General features: G+C 44.8%; 1 protein-coding gene across 1 annotated transcript in view; it reads left to right on the top strand.

The window, feature by feature from the left end:
• The first annotated feature begins 17,466 nt into the window (after window positions 1-17,466).
• Window positions 17,467-17,986, top strand: part of LOC115281654 (regulating synaptic membrane exocytosis protein 1) — a 2,878-nt gene continuing 2,358 nt past the window's right edge. Inside the window, exon 1 of the mRNA XM_029927073.1 lies at window positions 17,467-17,589. Within this exon, the coding sequence (XP_029782933.1) occupies window positions 17,514-17,589 (76 nt within the window). The 5' untranslated portion in view covers window positions 17,467-17,513. The remainder of the gene's footprint in view (window positions 17,590-17,986) is intronic.

Consider the following 17,986-nt stretch of genomic DNA (forward strand, 5'->3'; position numbering starts at 1 on the left):
CTAACTGAGTTACTCAGGCGTCCCAATTTATTTTGAATTATAGGCTGTTCTATTTTAGGGTTAAAAACATAATTGCTACCAGGGGCTCCTGAGTGGCTTGGTTGGTTGAGCGTCCGACTTTGGCTCCGGTCATGATCTCACGGTTCGCGGGTCAAGCCCTGCATTGGGCTCTGTGCCGACAGCTCAGAGCCTGGAGCCTGCTTTGAATTGTGTCTCCCTCACTGTCTGCCCCTGCCCTGCTCACGCTGTCTCTCAAAAATAAATAAATGTTAAAACAAAATAAAAAAACATAATTGCTAGAAACATATAACATACAAACAGAAAAGTCACTTACTTAAGCGTGCAGTTCAATCACGTTCAGAAACTGAGCACACTCGTACAACCAGCCCCCGATCAAGAAAGTGGACATTACTCACCGCAGAGGCCTCCCCTGGCCCCTTCCAGTCACCCGCTCCTCCAGGGTAACCATTAGCCTTTTTTCTAACAGCCTTGGTTAGTTGTGCCTCTTTTTGTACTGGATCGCTTTGGAATTTAAAATTTTTAAGGATTTTACTAAATACAGATATGTGTTTATATTGTATCAATCTGAATTTTCAAAATTCATTTAAGAATGTAGAACAAGGGGCACCTGGGTGGCTCAGTCGGTTAGGCGTCTGACTTTGGCTCACATCATGATCTCGTGGTTTGTGGGTTCGAGCCTGGAGCCTACATCGAATTCTGTGTCTCTGCCTCTCTCTGCCCCTCCCATGCTTATACTCTGTCCCTATCTCTCAATAAGAAAAATGTTAAAAAGTATTTTATTTTTCTTTAGTTTTTTTATGTCTTATTTATTTTTGAGACCGAGAGAGACAGTGTGAGCAGGGGAGGGCGAGAGAGAGGGAGGCACAGAATCCAAAGCAGGCTCTGTGCTAGCAGTTAACACAGAGCCTGAGGGCTCAAACCCAGGAACCGTGAGATCATGACCTGAGCTGAAGCTGGATGCTCAACCGACCAAACCACCCAGGCACCCCAAAAAGTATTTTAAAAAGGAATGTCAGAACAAAAGCCAGAGTTAATATTAAAATGCAACCCAGTAATATTAACATTCAGAATTATCATACTTTGAAATGTATCAGATTCCTGTATTAAAACTACAGTAAACATGTGTCTCTACTCCACTCAGAAGTCCCACATGAGCAACAAAAGAATGAGAAGCAGAACCACAAACAACATCATCAAGGAAACTAGAAGACATCTGAAACTCCTCAAATAAAAGGAGAAAGGACTATCAAAAGCAGTGGGAACTAACAGAGGCAGATTACAGGATGCTCATGGCCGCAGATGTCAGGAAAGGCCAGCAGAGGGCGCTTCTCCAAGGGGTGGGTCACAACCCGAGAGGCAGAACAATAATCCCTTGTTTGCAATGACAAGACTGGGGCGTGTGGACAGCGCCTTGTCCTCACGGGGACAGATTTATGTTCTGGGTATGCATTTGCCTTCCCTGCCTGCCTGTCGTCCACTCGAATCACCACTCACTCGTCCAGGAACCAAGGAGAGACCCCCAAAACCTCGCTGGAAGAATTCTTTGCTTTCCTGGATAGTAATCTGGGACTCAGTGGGTCTGGAGGTCCTAGTGCCCAAGGGAGAAATGTTCAGATCAAGAAACACCGTCATGGGTCCATTTGCTTAGAAGCTGAGACTGCCCCTTGGCTTAGAAGCTGAGACTGCCCCTTGGCCATTTGGGAGTCCCCTCGCTGATGAATCAATATGCAGACAAAGAGGTCACTGTTATGGACTGAATGTTTATATTACCCCAAAATCCATATATTGAAAGCCTAACCCACAATGTTATAGTATTAGGAGGAGGGCTTTTGGGAAGTAACCCGATTTAGATGAGGTCATAAGCATGGAGACTCTCTCTCCTCAAAAAAATAATCATTTAAACTTTAAAAAATTGGGGCACCTGTGTGGCTCAGTCGTTTAAGCGTCCAGCTTCGGCTCAGGTCATGACCTCATGGTTTGTGGGTTCGAGCCCCATGTCGGGCTCTGTGCTGACAGCTAGCTCAGAGCCTGGAGCCTGCTTCAGATTCTGTGTCTCCCTCTCTCTCTGACCCTTCCCTGCATGTGCTGTCTCTCTCTGTCTCTCAAAAATAAGTTAAAAACATTTAAAAATTTTTTAATTAAAAATGATTATTAACAATACATGTCTTTTCTATTTCATTGTAACATTAGAAAAGAAAGTCCCCAAATTAAGAAAGGAAATTTTTCTCAATTTTATTATCATTAACTTAAAGGATTATTTACTGGGGCGCCTGGGTGGCTCAGTTGGTTAGGTATCTGACTTCAGCTCAGGTTGGGCTCTGTACTGACAGCTCAGAGCCTGGAGCCTGCTTCAGAGTCTGTGTCTCCCTCTCTCTTGGCCCCTCCCCTGTTCACACACTGTCTCTGTCTCTCAAAAATAATAATAATTCAGGCGCCTGGGTGGCTCAGTCAGTTAAGTGTCCGACTTCAGCTCAGGTCACGATCTCACATTCGTGGGTCCAAGCCCCGCATCAGGCTCTGTGCTGACAGCTAGCTCAGAGCCTGGAGCCTGCTTCCAGTTCTGTGTCTCCTTCTCTCTCTGTCCTTCCCCCTCTCATCTCTGTCTCTCTCTGTATCAAAAATAAATAAAACATTAAAAAAAGAATTTAATAAAAATAATAATAACTTAAAAAACATTTTAAAAGAATTTTAAAAATAAGTAAAACAGAGGGTTTTTTATTGAGGGGCACCTGGGTGGCTCAGTTAGTTAAGCAATGGACTTGATCTCCGTCAGTTCAGGTCTTGATCTCAGGGTCATGACTTCAAGGCTTGCATTGGGCTTGATGCTGGGCATGGAGCCTACTTAAAAAAAAAATAAAAGATTATTTATTGATTTACAAGTATATGTTTATATTGGGTGTTCCAAAAATTTAGTATCAGAATTTTTTAAACCTTCAAAATTATTTTATTTTTTTTTTACAATAGTAGTTGGTTCTCATGATAGGAGAAAGCATCCAAGAAAATGGTAGAAACCCCAAGTTCAGCATAATGATTACCTTTAGGAAGGAAAGGAAATTGGATTAGGAAGCACATAAGGGGCTTCAACTGTGTATTAGTTATCTATTGCTGCAAAAATAAATACTTATCCCAAAATTTAGCAGCTGAAAGTAATAAACACTATTAACCACACTTTCTGTGGCCCTGGAGTCTGGGCGTGGATTTGCTGGGTGAGTCTGCTCAGGTCTCGCAAAGATCTCTCAGTCAAGGTGTAGGTTGTGGCTGCAGTCTCATCTGAAGACTCAACTGGGACAGGATCTGCTTTCAAGCTCACGTATTGGCTGTTAGCAGGCCTTGGGTTCTTACTGGCTGTTGGTGGAAGCTGTCAGTTCCTTATCCCATGAGCCTCTCAAAGACTGCTGAGTGCCCTCCCAACTTAGCAGTGGCTTCCCCCAGAGTCAATAATCTAAAAGGAGAGAATGTACACCCAAGGTAAGAGTTCAGGCTTCTTATAACCTCATCTTAGAAGTGTATGTTATCACTTCTTCCAAATCTACTTGTGACTTAGACCAGTCCTGCTACAATGTGAGGGGTGACAACTCAGGGTGTGAGTGCCAGGAAATGGGTATTATTGGGGGCCAGCTATCCTGGAGACAGACTACCACCAACTATATTTATACATTTATTAATGTTTGTTTATTTTTGATAGAGGGACAGAGAGACAGTGTAAGTGGGGAGGGGCAGAGAGAGAGGGAGACAGAGGATCCAAAGTGGGCTCTGTGCTGACAGGAGAGACCCCCATGCAGGGCTTGAACTGTGAGATCATGACCTGAGCTGAAGTCAGGCACTTAACTGAGCCACCCAGGCGCCCTTCTTTATAACTTTTAAAAATTAAATGTTTACTCTGAAATTATGATACTGAAATCATATTGACTAACCAGTAGTTTCTTTTTTACTTAGACCTCACTTTGGACATTAAAATTCTTGGAGGGGCGCCTGGGTGGCTCAGTTGGTTAAGCCTCTGGCTTCGGCTCAGGTCAGATCTCACGTCCGTGAGTTCGAGCCCCACGTCAGGCTCTGTGCTGACAGCAAGCTCAGAGCCTGGAGCCTGCTTCCGGTTCTGTGTCTCCCTCTCTCTCTGACCCTCCCCCTCTCATACTCTGTCTCTCTCTGTATCAAAAATAAATAAAACACTAAGAAAAAAAAATTTTTAATTCTTGGAATCCTGAAAAAGGAGAGTAATTTTTTAAGACTACGAAAATATGAAGCAATTTGGAAAGACTTATGATTTGACAAAACTGGGTCATGTATATGCAAATATTCACTCTATTATCCTCAATAACTTTCTAAATGCTTGTAATATTTCACAACAAAAAAATCTTCCCTAGGGGCACCTGGGTGCCTCAGTCAGTTGAGCGTCTGATTTCTGCCTAGGTCATGATCTCGCAGTTTGTGAGTTCGAGCCCCACGTTGGGCTCTGTGCTGACAGCTCCAAGCCTGTTTCAGATTCTGGGTCTCCATCTCTCCCTGCGACCCACCCTCTCCTTGTGCTCTGTCTGTCTGTCTCTCTCTCAAAAGTAAATAAATATTAAAATATATATTATCTTCCTTAAAAATGTTCAGGGGAAGAGCAATATAATGATGACAGAATCCTGAAGACAATTTTAAGAAACAGGCATTCTCAGAAAAGTACAAGAAGACGTGATTCTTGTAATCAGGAAATTATAAGAAGAGAGTAGACTGAGATGAAAAAACAATTGGATGAACCCCCCCCAAAAAAAACCAACTAAGAATTCTTTACTCGGAAGGAGCCAAAGGCAGAGTAGATAGTACTGAACATGAGACCAGTGACATGATGTACAGATTCAAGAAAGGCTCCTGGAAAAAAATGGAAAAAGATAAAGAGATAAAAATGATGATAGAGAAGATAAAATTAATTCATCAGTCTATTTATTTATTTATTTTCAAGTAATCTCTCTACCACTCTGGGGCTTGAACTTACAACCCTGAAATTAATCAAATGCTCTACCAACTGAGTCTGCCAGGTGTCCCAAGAAGATAAAATATACAGAAGACATAATCAGAAGCACAGTATTAAGGGGCACCTCACTGGCTCAGCGGTAGGGCACATGCTCTTGACTGTGATGGGGGTGTTGTGCCCAAGTTGGGCAGAGAGCTTACAAAGAAGATCAATATTAAAATAATGACAAAAGAGTAGGAATATTTGACAGATTCTTAAGGTGAAAACAGTGCAGGCATACAGATAAAAACAGCTCCATCCACCTGAAGCAAAATCGTTTTTAGCTGCTTGAAAGAAAAACATTTGAAGTGTTCTTTAGAAATGGTGAATATCAATAGAACAAAGATGAGAACGATGATTGATAGTATTCAACATGGTTTTGAAAGTTCTCATTAATGCAGTAAAAAAAGTTCATAAAGATTTGAGAAGAGGAGGCAAAATATTTTTTATAGATTACAATGTTTCACTGGGAAAACCCAAGGGAATCAATTGAAAATAGCTTGGAATATTTTTGGATATACACAAATTGATATTGGCTCAGGTCATGATATCGTGGTCTGAGTTTGAGCCTCATGCAGAGCCTGCTTCAGTTTCTGTGTCTCCCCTTCTCCCTGCCCCTCCTTCACTCGCACTCCTTCTGTTTCCTCAAAAATAAGTATTTAAAATATTTTATTTATTTTTTATTTATTTTTATTTATTTTTGAGAGACAGAGAGAGACAGCATGAACAGGGAAGGGCGAGAGAGAGATGAAGACACAGAATGTGAAGACAGGTTCCAGGTTCTGAACTGTAAACACAGAGCCCAACGTGGAGCACGAACCCACACACTGTGAGATCATGACCTGAGCCTAAGTCAGACGCTTAATTGACTGAGCCACCCAGGGGCTCCTTAAAAATTAAAAAAAAAAAAAACATATATATATATATATATATATATATATATATATAAGCAAAAGATCTTTTCAATACCACATCAAAAATATAGAGACATGCCATTTTCATGGACAAAAGACAATATAGGGCAGTTATCCATTCCTTTACAAATGAATCCATCCATTTAATGCAAATTCGAAAAAAATCCAACAAAATTTAAAAAATTTAGCAGAATACAGTTTGGAAAACAAAATACTGTGATAGACAATTTTTTTAAAGAAAAATATGTTATTATATCACAATAATTATAACAATGTTCCAATGCGGGCATAACGGCATGGAGCAGACGAGGGAGTAAGAGAACAGAGTAGAAAATCTAGAAGTAGATTTAAATTTATTAGACGTTAATACTCTCTATGATAAAGGTGACATCTCAGATTTAGGAAAGGATGGATTGATTTGCCAATTGAGTGAGACAACTTTCTAGTTATTTAAGAAAAAAAATAAATTAGATTCTTACCTCATACTACAATAAATTCCAGATGGAATCAAGACTTAACTACAAGCACTAGAAAAACATATACATATTATTTTAAGTTGGAGAAAGCCTAGGCATAACATAAAAGACACTAGGAACATTGTTAAACAAAAGATCAATGGACTTCACTGTACAAAATTTTGGAGTTTGATGGCCCAAAAATCACTACCAGTTTAGAAATAAAGAAAATTCTATAGGAAATATTTGCTATATATAATGGACAAAGAGTTAAAATTCTTGGGCTAGAAATAGCTCTTAAAATCATAAAATATATCCTAATAAATAGACAAAGAATAAGAATAGGCACTTAATCAAAGAAGATATCCAAATGGCCAATAAATCCATGAAAAGATGTACAATATCACCAGCAATCAAAGAAACACAAATTAAAACAAAAACATTTTTAATATATTCTTTATCTTTCAAATAGTTTACTTTCAAGTAATCTCTATGGGGGGGACCAACCCACCACAGTCGAAAGGTCCTGAGTAGGGGGTTGGTGTCCGAGCAGTATCTCTAAGAAAGATGATGGACAAGACGGACAAGACGCACAAAAAGATGCACAAAAAGACGCACAAGAGGGACAAGACAAGATGGACAAGAGGGACAAGAGGGACAAGAGGGACAAGAGGGACAAGAGGGACAAGACGGACAATGTGGACAATGTGGACAATGTGGATGGTGGTAAAGCCACACTTTAAGATAGCCAGGGTCTTACATACCATGGGTGATTACATCGCTTCTTTAATGGTTACATAGTTCAAGGTCCTTGAAGTAAAGACATGCTCTGGAAAAGGTCATTCTTATCAGGACAGTAGTAACAGGATTAAGTCATTACAAAAGAGGAATCCCCTAATAATAGTCTGGTTTTAAGCATAAGATGAGCCTGAAGAATTCTATGAGGAGATATGCATTCCTTAAGGCCCCTCATCAGTTATTCAAGGGTAAGATGCTCATCCTTTTATAAGCAAATCTTTTGGCAGAGGATTATGTTCACTCCCAACACCAGAGCCAGAAAATAAAGGGAAGGTCACTGACTGACCCAAGTTGATTCAAAGCCTAAAAGCATATGCCTCTTTGCAAAGCAATGAGACGATCGTAGGATGAACAGAAGCCGTTCGTGGGGCCCAGGAGGCCGAATATGGCTTGAGGGTTATTATTGCCTACTGGGCCCCCAACACTCTACATCCAACACAGGGGTCAAACTCACAACCCTGAGATCAAGACTTGCATGCTCTACCCACTGAGCCAGCCAGGTGTCCCAGAGAGAAACCCTTGATAAAACAACTTTGTAAATGAGCAAGGATATCACATAATGATGATTTGATATCCCAGTGTAGAGAAATAGGCATGATTACGTACCTACCCTGATTGCTGGTCAGAGTAAACTGGTACAACATATTTGGAGAACATTTCAGCAATATGTGGCCAAAACATTGAAATTATCGTATCTTTTGACCCAGCAATACAATGCCTAGGAGTTCAGTCATTAAAAATGACCACAGGGGCACCTGGCTGGCACAGTAGGAAGAACATGCAACTTTTGTTCTTGGGGTTGTAAGTTCGAGCCCCACTTTGAGTTTACTTTAAAAATCTTGAGTGGTGCCTGGCTGGCTCAGTGGGTGGAGCATGTGACTTATCTCGGGGTTGTGATTTCAACCCCACATTGGGCATGGAGCCTACTTAAAAAAAATAAAATTGAAAAATAAAAAATCTTTTTATCAAAAGTTTTTTATTTACTTTGAGGGGAGGAGGAGCAGAGAGAGGGAAGGAGAATCCCAAGCAGGCTCCATGCTGAGTGCAGAGCCTGACAGGGGGCTGGATCTCATGACCATGAGATCGTGACCTGAGCCAATATCCAGAGTCAAACACTTAACCAAGACACTCAGATGCCCTGAAAATAAAAAAATCTTTTTAAAAAATGTTTATTTACCTTTCTAATTTTTTAATGTTTATTTATGAGAAAGAGAGACAGAGTGTGAGCAAGGGAGGGGCAAAGGGAGAAAGAGACACAGAATCTGAAGCAGGCTCCAGGCTGCTCAGCAGAGCCCAACGTGGGGCTTGAACTCAAGGACTGTTAAGATCATGACCTGAACTCAAGTCAGACGCTTAACTGACTGAGCCACCAGGCACCCTATTTATTTTTGATAGAGAGAGCGAGAGAGTGTGCGTGCGTGTGCACACAAGTAGGGGAGGAGCAGAGAAAGAGGGAGACACAGAATCCGAAACAGGTTCCGGGCTCCAACCTGTCAACACAGAGCCCTACAAGGGGCTCAAACTCATGAACCGTGAGATCATCACCTGAGCCACCCTGTGTGCGCTGCTGTCTGCTTGAAGTATTACCCTGCTTGGTCAATCTGGTGAACCCCTGTCATTCTTTTTTTTTTTTTTAAGTTTATTTATTTTGAGAGAGAACAGGCACAGGGGAGGGGCAGAGGGAGAGGGAGAGAGACAGAATCCCAAGTAGGCTCTGTGCAGTCAGCACAGAACCTGATGCAGGACTTGAACCCAGAAAACTGGGATCATGACCTGAGCTGAAATGAAGAGTCAGACACTTAACTGACTGAGCCACCTAGATGCCCCCCCCCCCAGTCATTCTTCAAACCTGAGTTTCTGCGGTGTCCCTAGCCACCTCTACTTGGCCTCTGCATTATCAACCACTCCTTTCTTTCCAACAGGTACAGCTTTTTAATAGTACACTCTAACACTCTAACTGAATGTTATTTTTCCACAGTAGCCTGTGAGCCATGTGAAGGGAGGATTTACGTCCTAATACCCCAGGACCCAGCCCAGTACCTGCAGGAGTAAACCTAGCAGTTGTCTTTGAAAATCTAAGAATTTGGGGAAACCCTGGTCTCCATCAAGATGGTCCTGAAATCAGAGAACCAGAATGTGATCATTGTTGTACCCGGATTTTAGTATCACCCCCAAAACCCAGAGACCGCCAGGGAGGCCGAATCACACATGCAAAAGCAAAGGACTTTATTACGAATTTAGGCCCGGCCAGCCTAAACTCGGGCTCACAGACTTCAACAACACACTGGATCCACGTGGAGTGAACCCCGAGCATGGGGGGGGGGGCTTTTATGAGTTTGGGAAAGGGGAGTTCCAGGTAATGGGGACACAGGTTCAGGGGTCCAGTCATTATAGCATCACATCATTGACAGTAACTTTAACCAATCACAGAGTGGATCCAGGACCCACATGCAGGGCATGACTAGTCAAAACCTCCATCTTTAGGCCTGCCCTTAGAAATGTTAAAGGTGTTAGCTGGTCTTTCCTGAGTGGGTGTTACAAGGGTGGTCCCTCTTGCCTTGGGCAATGTGTGCCTTTCTATTGTCTCATGGAATCAGTTTAAGACCTGCGTCCTTACATTCCCCGCTCAGTCTGGTAAGTGACCCAATCCTGGGTCAGCTATGTTACCATTGTTCTGGTTTTAAGGCTACATGCTCTTAAGACCATTAACAGAGTAGCATTTACCTGCTCTTTGACAAGTGCTATGATCTTATCAATGATACAAGAGCCAAATGTTAAAAGTATACCAATTTTGGTTTTGGCTCCTTGTTCTTCTCCTCTCTTGTGGTGGCCACAAACCACAGCTAGACTATCCTGTACAATTCCTGAGCTATTGGCATAGAAGTAACATTGTTCCCCTAAAGCCTAGCATAGCCCTCCTTGGTGTAAGGGGAATTTCTTACCCTGTAAAGGGCAGAGGGAAGGAGAGTTTTCCCAATTTCCTGCATACAGGATTGCTTTTCTTATTTTCCCCATCAGTCTGAACCTCCAATTGAGGACTTAGTAACTTAACTGAAAAGATGTTTATACCAGAACTCTTCTTAGATAGAAACTTATGAATCAATTAAGTACAAAGCAGCTTTTTAACGGTGTCAAATATCCCGTTATTTTGCCACAAGTCAAAAGCACAAGCATCTACAGACCTCATCCTATACCAATATACCATACCAATCACTAGTTGTGGCTTTTAGTTTTTATCTTATTAGACAGCCAATGAATTGCATCTTAATTTATCAAAGCAAAACCTTAATTACCCATGAAAACTGAGACAGACCAAATTAACTATTACTTAACAGGAACTTATTTGAACTGTATCAAATCCAGTTACAAGCAAACCAACAGACTTCGATTAATTCAGACACTGAATGAGCCCATGTGAGACCTTTTGTTCCCTAGTTAATTTTGACCTGGAAATTTGATGCAAAAAGTCTGACTTCTGCAGTCTTTTGTTTCTTCTCACCTAGGGCAGAGGAAGAGCCTGTTGCCTCTGGCAATTTATGCAGATTGGCCTCTCCCCACCCAGGTGCTAGGGAAGAAAGAATGGGGGAAGAGAGAGCAAGAGGGGCAGAGGAGGAGTTTTCAGATTTAAACTTTTAGCTGTTAACCTGGGAAATGAGTGAGGCAGAGGAACACAGAGAGCGTCAGTGTCCCCTTCAGTATGATTTTATCTCAGTCAGACCAATAAGGTCTCCTCCTCTGCAGTCCCGTGGGCTTTTCGGGATCTTAAGGATGCCCACCCATGGAGCCGCAGGCAAGCCACACCAAGCCGCACATTCACATTTGCACACACACCAGAGGTTATTACATTCCCTCCCAGACAATTTCCACAGACCAGACCAAAAACAGTGACAATAACAACTGGACAAACAAGTACAGAAGTGGCCACAAAACAGAGGTTTACAGATTTACTAAAGGGCCGACTGACATCTCGGTGTGACCCTGGGGTGGGAAGTCGAGTGTCCAAGCTTCCACTTAATCCCCCATGTGCATTTAAGATTTAAATGATAAACTAGCTTACCTCCGGAGGTTCTAACAGGTGACTCTCACAGATTACTGGCGCCATTTTCAGGGTGGCAGAAAAGACAAAAGTGCCTCTCTGGCTCCCAAAACTTAGATGTCCTTGGAGTGTCTTTTGCTCTTAGCCAGGCTAGGAGGAGACAATGAGGCACATCACACCCAAGTAGGTGCAGAAACAAAGAGTGGGAGAGGAAGCCAGAAATGTTACTGAAGAGCTCCAATACTTTTGGTTTCTCGAGCAGCAGTAATTTTCTTGGCCACTAAGATCCTAGGAGAAAGAAAACATTTTAACCAGGGTTCGAAGGTTCCATCTTCTGGCCATTCAACGTTGAAGGGCGGCCATTTTTTTCCTGCAAAAAAAGATCTAGGGGTTTGAAGTAGATTGTCCTATGTCGTTGTCAGTCAGGGTCACAACAAAAATTACACTTAGATGCACAGCAAACAGATAATTACACTTCACCTTCGTCCCGGTGAGGACTCACACTTTGCCTCCCTCTCACGGAGGACTTACACAAACAGATGCACAGCAAACAGGCAGAGAAACAGACTCCAACAAAAACACTAGAGCCACGGAATTAATCCCGTTTCCAGGCGTATGCAAGACTGCTACCTCCCCGCCTGACCTTTTGCCTGATCCACCTTCAGGTGTGTGTGGGACTCACATAAACCCGCCTGATGTCTCACCTGAATCTTACCCGTGCATTCTCTGGGGTCCCTGCAAGCGCTGTGGGACTTGACCCTCTCTCAGACCTTACACAAACGTGAGTGAGTGCCCTACCTACACCTGTATCTCCAATAGATGCTGCACTTGCCACTCGTATGTCTGAGAATGCGAATGCTTGCCCGTGGAATCCAGACACTTTGTTTCCCTCCTGAGGAGGACTTAGACAAACAAAGCACATAGAGAAACATACCACACCATAAACAGATGCACAGAGAGACAGACACAAGGTGGCTCTTTGGCTAAGCCAACGGCACCCAGCTTTCCCTTGCGCCGCCGGTGCGTGACCTGTTCCAGAGAGCCACCAGAATCCTGGCAAGAGGAGACTTACTTATCCCAGCCCCAGTTTCCCCTTCCCAGCAGGCCATTTTGACACCAGAGCCACGGAACCTGCCCTCACCTGTGTATACTCTGGAGTCCGTCTGACAAGAGGAGACCTGACCCAGTCGTCCCCTGTACCTAAAGGGGTCACACTGCTGCCACCAGGGAAACCCCCTGGACCTAGGAAGTCAAATTCCAATTGCCCCTCTTGGGCCCTTGGGCTTCAATAAATGCCGGAGGCTGAATCCCTCTCTGGACTTTTAATCCTCACCCCTGAGCAGTCCCGAGCCTTCCACGGCATCTGCCTAGCTCCTTTGGGACCCCACGGAGGTCGTTTCGGCCACCTCCTGCCTAGGCCCCGAGCACAAGGGCCCGCGCACACAAAGAACCGACCAGACAAACAAGAAAGACTTAGACACAGACGGACAAGAAATGAGTGCACTCACCAGCCAGCAATTAGGCCCAAGGAGCTCTGGGGGGGATATCCCGGACAAGCCCCCATTATGTTGTACCCAGATCTTAATATCACCTCCAAAACCCAGAGACCGCCAGGGAGGCCGAATCACGCATGCAAAAGCAAGGGCTTTATTACGAATTTAGGCCCGGCCAGCCTAAACTCGGGCTCACAGACTTCAACAACACACTGGATCCACGTGGAGCGAGCCCCGAGCTTGGGGGGGGGGGGGGGGAAGGGGCTTTTATGAGTTTGGGAAGGGGGAGTTACAGGAAATTGTGACATTAGTACAGGGGTCCAGTCATTATAGCATCACATCATTGACAGTAACTTTAACCAATTACAGAGTGGACCCAGGACCCTCACATAGGGCGAAGACTAGGACCCTCAGGTAGGGCGTGGCTAGTCTTAACCTCCATCTTTAGGCCCGCCCTTAGAAATGTTAAAGGTGTTAGCTGGTCTTTCCTGATTGGGTGTTACAAGGGTGGTCTGAGAAGCTGACACTTAGGCCTCCAAGGTCAGAGTCAGTTTGATTCGGACCTGTCCTTACAATCATAATTTACCTAATGGGAACGAAAGCAAATATTGTATGTACTCTTGGAAGAATGATTATGACTGGTATTTCTGGCTTCAAAAACAGTGCCTGGAACATCGTATTTTGATAACAACTGGTGGACTGTGATTCCGTTCCGGCACTCACCACCTAGAGTTAGGACAGCCCCCACTATTTATTTATTTATAAAGTTTATTTTTCTCTAAAATTTTTTTTAACCTTTATTTATCTTTGAGAGAGAGACACACAGAGCATGAGCAAGGGAGGGGCAGAGAGAGAGGGAGACACAGAATCCGAAGCAGGCTCCAGGCTCCGAGCTGTCAGCATAGAGCCCAATGTGGCACTTGAATCCACAAACTGCGAGATCATGACCTGAGCTGAAGTCGCCGCCTAATTGACGGAAGCACCCAGGCACTCCTATTTATTTCTGAAAGAGAGAGACACAGAGCATGAGTCAGGGAGGAGCAGAGAGAGGGAGACACAGAATCCAAAGCAGGCTCCAGGCTCTGAGCGGTCAGCACAGAGCCCAACGAGGGGCTCGAACCCAAGAACTGTGAGATCATGACCTGAGCTGAAGTGGGACACCCAACCGACTGAGCCACCCAGGCGCCCCAGCCCCCACTATTTAAAGGGGCTGGTCCACAACAAGACTGCTCCTATTTCAGACCACCTGGCTACAGATCTGGGGCGCTCATGATCTCTCTCAGGTGCGATAATTTTCTACAACTCACAGAACTCGGGAAAGCACTATGCTTATGATTACAATTTTATTATACAGGATACAAATCAGGACCAACCAAACGAAGAGACACAGAGGGTGAGATCTGGAAAGGTCCCAGTGGCATAGCTTCAGTGTTCTCTTCCCACGGATTGGGGAGTATCACCCTCCTGGCCCATCGATATGGCCGCCAACCAGGAAGGGCCACTGAGTTTTCCGATTTACTCACTGGCCATTGCACGGAACCCAGTCTATAGTAGCCTCTCTTCCCTCCTTTGGAGGCCAGGCTTGACTCAGAGTCCTGACTCTCTAATCAAATGATGGGTCTTTCTGGGTGACCAGCTCCCACCCTGGAGCTATCAAGGGGGCCCCTCTAGAGTCACCCCATTAGCATAAACTTAGGTGTGATCCAGGAAGCTCATGAATAACTAAGACACTTCTATTGCTTGGGAAATTCCAAGGGGTAAAGGAGGCCCCATGCCAGGAACCTGGCACAAATTCTTTATTATACAACACACAGTAGACGCTCAATAAATATTTGCTAAGCAGAAAGATACACTAAAAATACATGAAATTGGCAGGGGAGAGAAAGGCAGTGAGGCTCTTAGATTCCTGCATCTGACAAGTGTACACACCTATTACAAAGACGGACACATTAGGCTACAAAAAACCCCCAATACCGCTAAACATTCCAACCTTATGACAAACTCCCCCTTCTCTGGTTTATATTACCAAGCACCCTGATGATAATTTGACTTCTCATGTGACTTGTTTATAGGAAGACAATGCTAGCCAGGCTGACCTGTGTCGGTGTGTCTTCCGGAGTTGATTTGCCCTCATAAATTAATAAGGTGGCATCCTGGCTTACGTGCAACAGTCTCTTTGTGCCCTCCACCACTCGTGTGGTTTCTGAGCCAGATGCTGCCCAAGACCCAACCCTGGACTCTGGCACATTCTTCCAGGCTTGCGCCATCCCAGAAGCCTCTAGGACCCGGGGGAGCCAGCCAGCCAGCTCTCTCTGCCTCTACATTTCAGGGTGTGGGCTCCGGGGCATTCACAACATTCTTGCAACAGAAGAGTTTCGGGAACACCCCAAATTGGATCTGGGTGACTTGAACATAATCTCAAGCAAGCAGGTATGTCTGAGATGTGGTTGTAACTGAGAAAGCTTAAGCCTAATTAATTTTATTCCGCTTGACTTAAAGAAAGAGGATGTGAAAGGAGGAGGATCTGAGGACACCTGTAAACTGGACCTCAAAGACACAAATTTCAGTGTTTATCTGGTCCTGGCCAGAGACCGGGGACTTGGACTCTGCTGTACATGGGCCTTGCAGTAACGAGAGATTTGCTCTTTAGGGGGAAATAGAGAACTCACTCCTCTAAAATGCAAATGAGGAAGAGTAGCCCGCCAGGAGCAGCAATTCAGTGTTGTGCTCAACAAGAAAACGTGTGGTTAATAATTAGATCTCTGAATCATCTTTACCATATCCTTTCCATTGCAAATTTAAAAAATTTTTTAATATTTTATATTTGAGAGACAAGTGGGGAAGGGGCAGAGAGAGAGAGAGAGAGGGAGACACAGAATCCAAAGCAGGCTCCAGGCTCTGAGCTGTGAGCACAGAGCCCGACGTGGGGCTCGAACCCATGAATCGTGAGATCATGACCTGAGCCGAAGCCAGACGCTTAACCAACTGAGCCACCCAGGCACCCCTCTCCATTGCAAATTAATAAATGGTATTCTGGTTTTACATCTTCTTTTTATGAGTTTGTTTAATATGAGTCGGTCCTGGGAATCTGATGCATTGACATAAGCGAGTTTCAAGCTGAGGAAAGTTGAAGATCAAACTACAGAAGATAGCGACCCTCTCCAATGTATTGTCAGCCTGTGACTAGCCTGCAGCTCCTCTGTAGATGAACATATTTACCTTATTGCATCCCTCAAACCACGACACACATAATTCAGGAAACTGTTCTACTGTGTCTTTTTTTTTTTTAAGTTTATTTATATTTAGTAATCTCTACACCCAACATGGGGCTCAAACTCACACCTGGAAATCAAGAGTTGCATGCTTTTCTGACGGAGCCCACCAGGTGCCCCTGTTCTACAGTCTACAGTTTAATTTTCTCAAATTAGACTTAAGCCTGCCACCTTACAACTTCTACCTACTGGTCCTTTCATAAACGATCACCAGATCACCACTGGTTTTGTGCGCCTCACCTGCTTAGCCTCAGTTCCTGGGAAGGAACCTGGTGACGGCACCAAGCCTTCTCAAGCCCCTGTCATTCTCCTAGCTCTCCAGAGTCTTTCTGGAAAACATGATCCCCCTCTGAATCTGGTCAGCCCACGAGCACTATTATTTTTGAGACATGAGGTATCGGTGCAGCAAAAGTTTGTTATTTCTTTTAGCAGCTGCATCTCCCCGTTGGCTCGTCTGCTTCAGTTAAAATGCATTCACCTCAGTGCCTTTCCCCTTCCTTTTGAATTTGAAGCTGTTGAAATGAGGTACACGTTGGTAAAGGGGGAGGCATACAATGGTGCCCTCACTTCCCCTTTGCTGGGTGCTATTTCTGTTCAATCGGAGGAAGAGGGTCCCTAGCTCAGGACTAATAGGTACAGCCTTTGGGAGAATTCAGATCTAAGCAGTAAATGAGTTTATTTTTCTTAAGGGCTGGGGAGGGAGAAAGACTTACCTTTCTTGAGGAGAGGGGCCATCACTAGCGAGCTGGGAAGGTGTTTTCCTCATTTTTAACTCCTAGCACCTGGGTGGGTAAAAGGCACTCAGCACAGGCTTCATGAATTGGCCAAGAAGAGACCAATTTCAATTGGGAGAGAAGGAAAGAAGAGAGAAAGAAGGAAGGAAGGAAAGAAAGAAAGAAAAAAGAAAGGGAAAGAAAGGAAAGGAGAAGAAAAGCTATCTTGCTTAAGACTGTTTTCCCTTCTGGTTCTAGAATATAAAAATGGCATATATAATAAAAGAGTTTAACCAAACCTAGGCTTGGTTTCTCTTAGAGTCCCTGACACACTCCCGGATGAGTTGTTTTCTGTCATCTTGAATCCCTTCCACAAGTCCAAGCTGTCCTCAGCACTAATTTGCCTATTTGGCGTTGACTTAATCTGGAAGAAACTTCCTATCACTCACTCTCCCCCACCCTGTCCCCAGCCCCCCAACACCCTGTTCCCTCCACTTGCCACCCCACCCTCTCCCCACCCCCCACCCCAGTCCGCAAAGCCACACGGGTTTCAGGTTCAGGATGTGATGTTGTCACTGCCCACGGACATTCGCAGGGACAACTTTGAGAGGCCATGTGCTCGTCCCCCCTTAGGAAGTGGGAGAAATCCCTGCAGCTCTGTTTTGTTCCAATGGTCTGTTCAGTGAGTGATTCCCGTTTCCCCAAAGGCTGCCCCTCATTAGCATGAACGGGGGTGGGGGTGTGGAGAAGGGGTGGGGGGAAAGAAAGCAAAAGCCCAGGCTCAGTTTTAGAGCCTGGGAACCGTGTCTCCGAAAATGACAGCTAGAGCTTTCTGGCTCCTCTGTTTGATCCTTGGATCATCTCCCGAAGCCCCAGTGGCGGAGAGAAAAGGTAAGATCGGTGAAATGCTGAGTCCTGGGAGAGGAGCAGGGGTGGGGTGGGGGGTGGGGGGTGGGCGGACTGGGGAGAGGGCGCGCTGAAGGGCGGGACGAGAAGGGGGTCAGAGTTTGCGGGAGAGGGGACCCCCGGTCCGCGATCGTGTTCGAAAGGAGCAAAGTGTGTCCCCAGGATTTTGTGTGTCCTGGCAGCCCTTTCGGAAAGAAGCCAGTTCAGCTACTGAAATGATCTCGAGCGAGCCGGGCAGGCTGGAGAAAACTTTGCATGTTAAGTAGTTGCTCCATCGCAGAGGAGGGAAAGTGTCAAAAGGGGTCGCGGCGTGCCTTTCGGGCGCCGTGCGGGCCGGGCTCGCAGGACGCGGCGGGCGGCGGGCGCCCCGAGGAGCGCGGGG

This window comes from Suricata suricatta, chromosome 17 (assembly GCF_006229205.1).
Source record: "Suricata suricatta isolate VVHF042 chromosome 17, meerkat_22Aug2017_6uvM2_HiC, whole genome shotgun sequence".
In the NCBI taxonomy this organism is placed as follows: Eukaryota; Metazoa; Chordata; class Mammalia; order Carnivora; family Herpestidae; genus Suricata; species Suricata suricatta.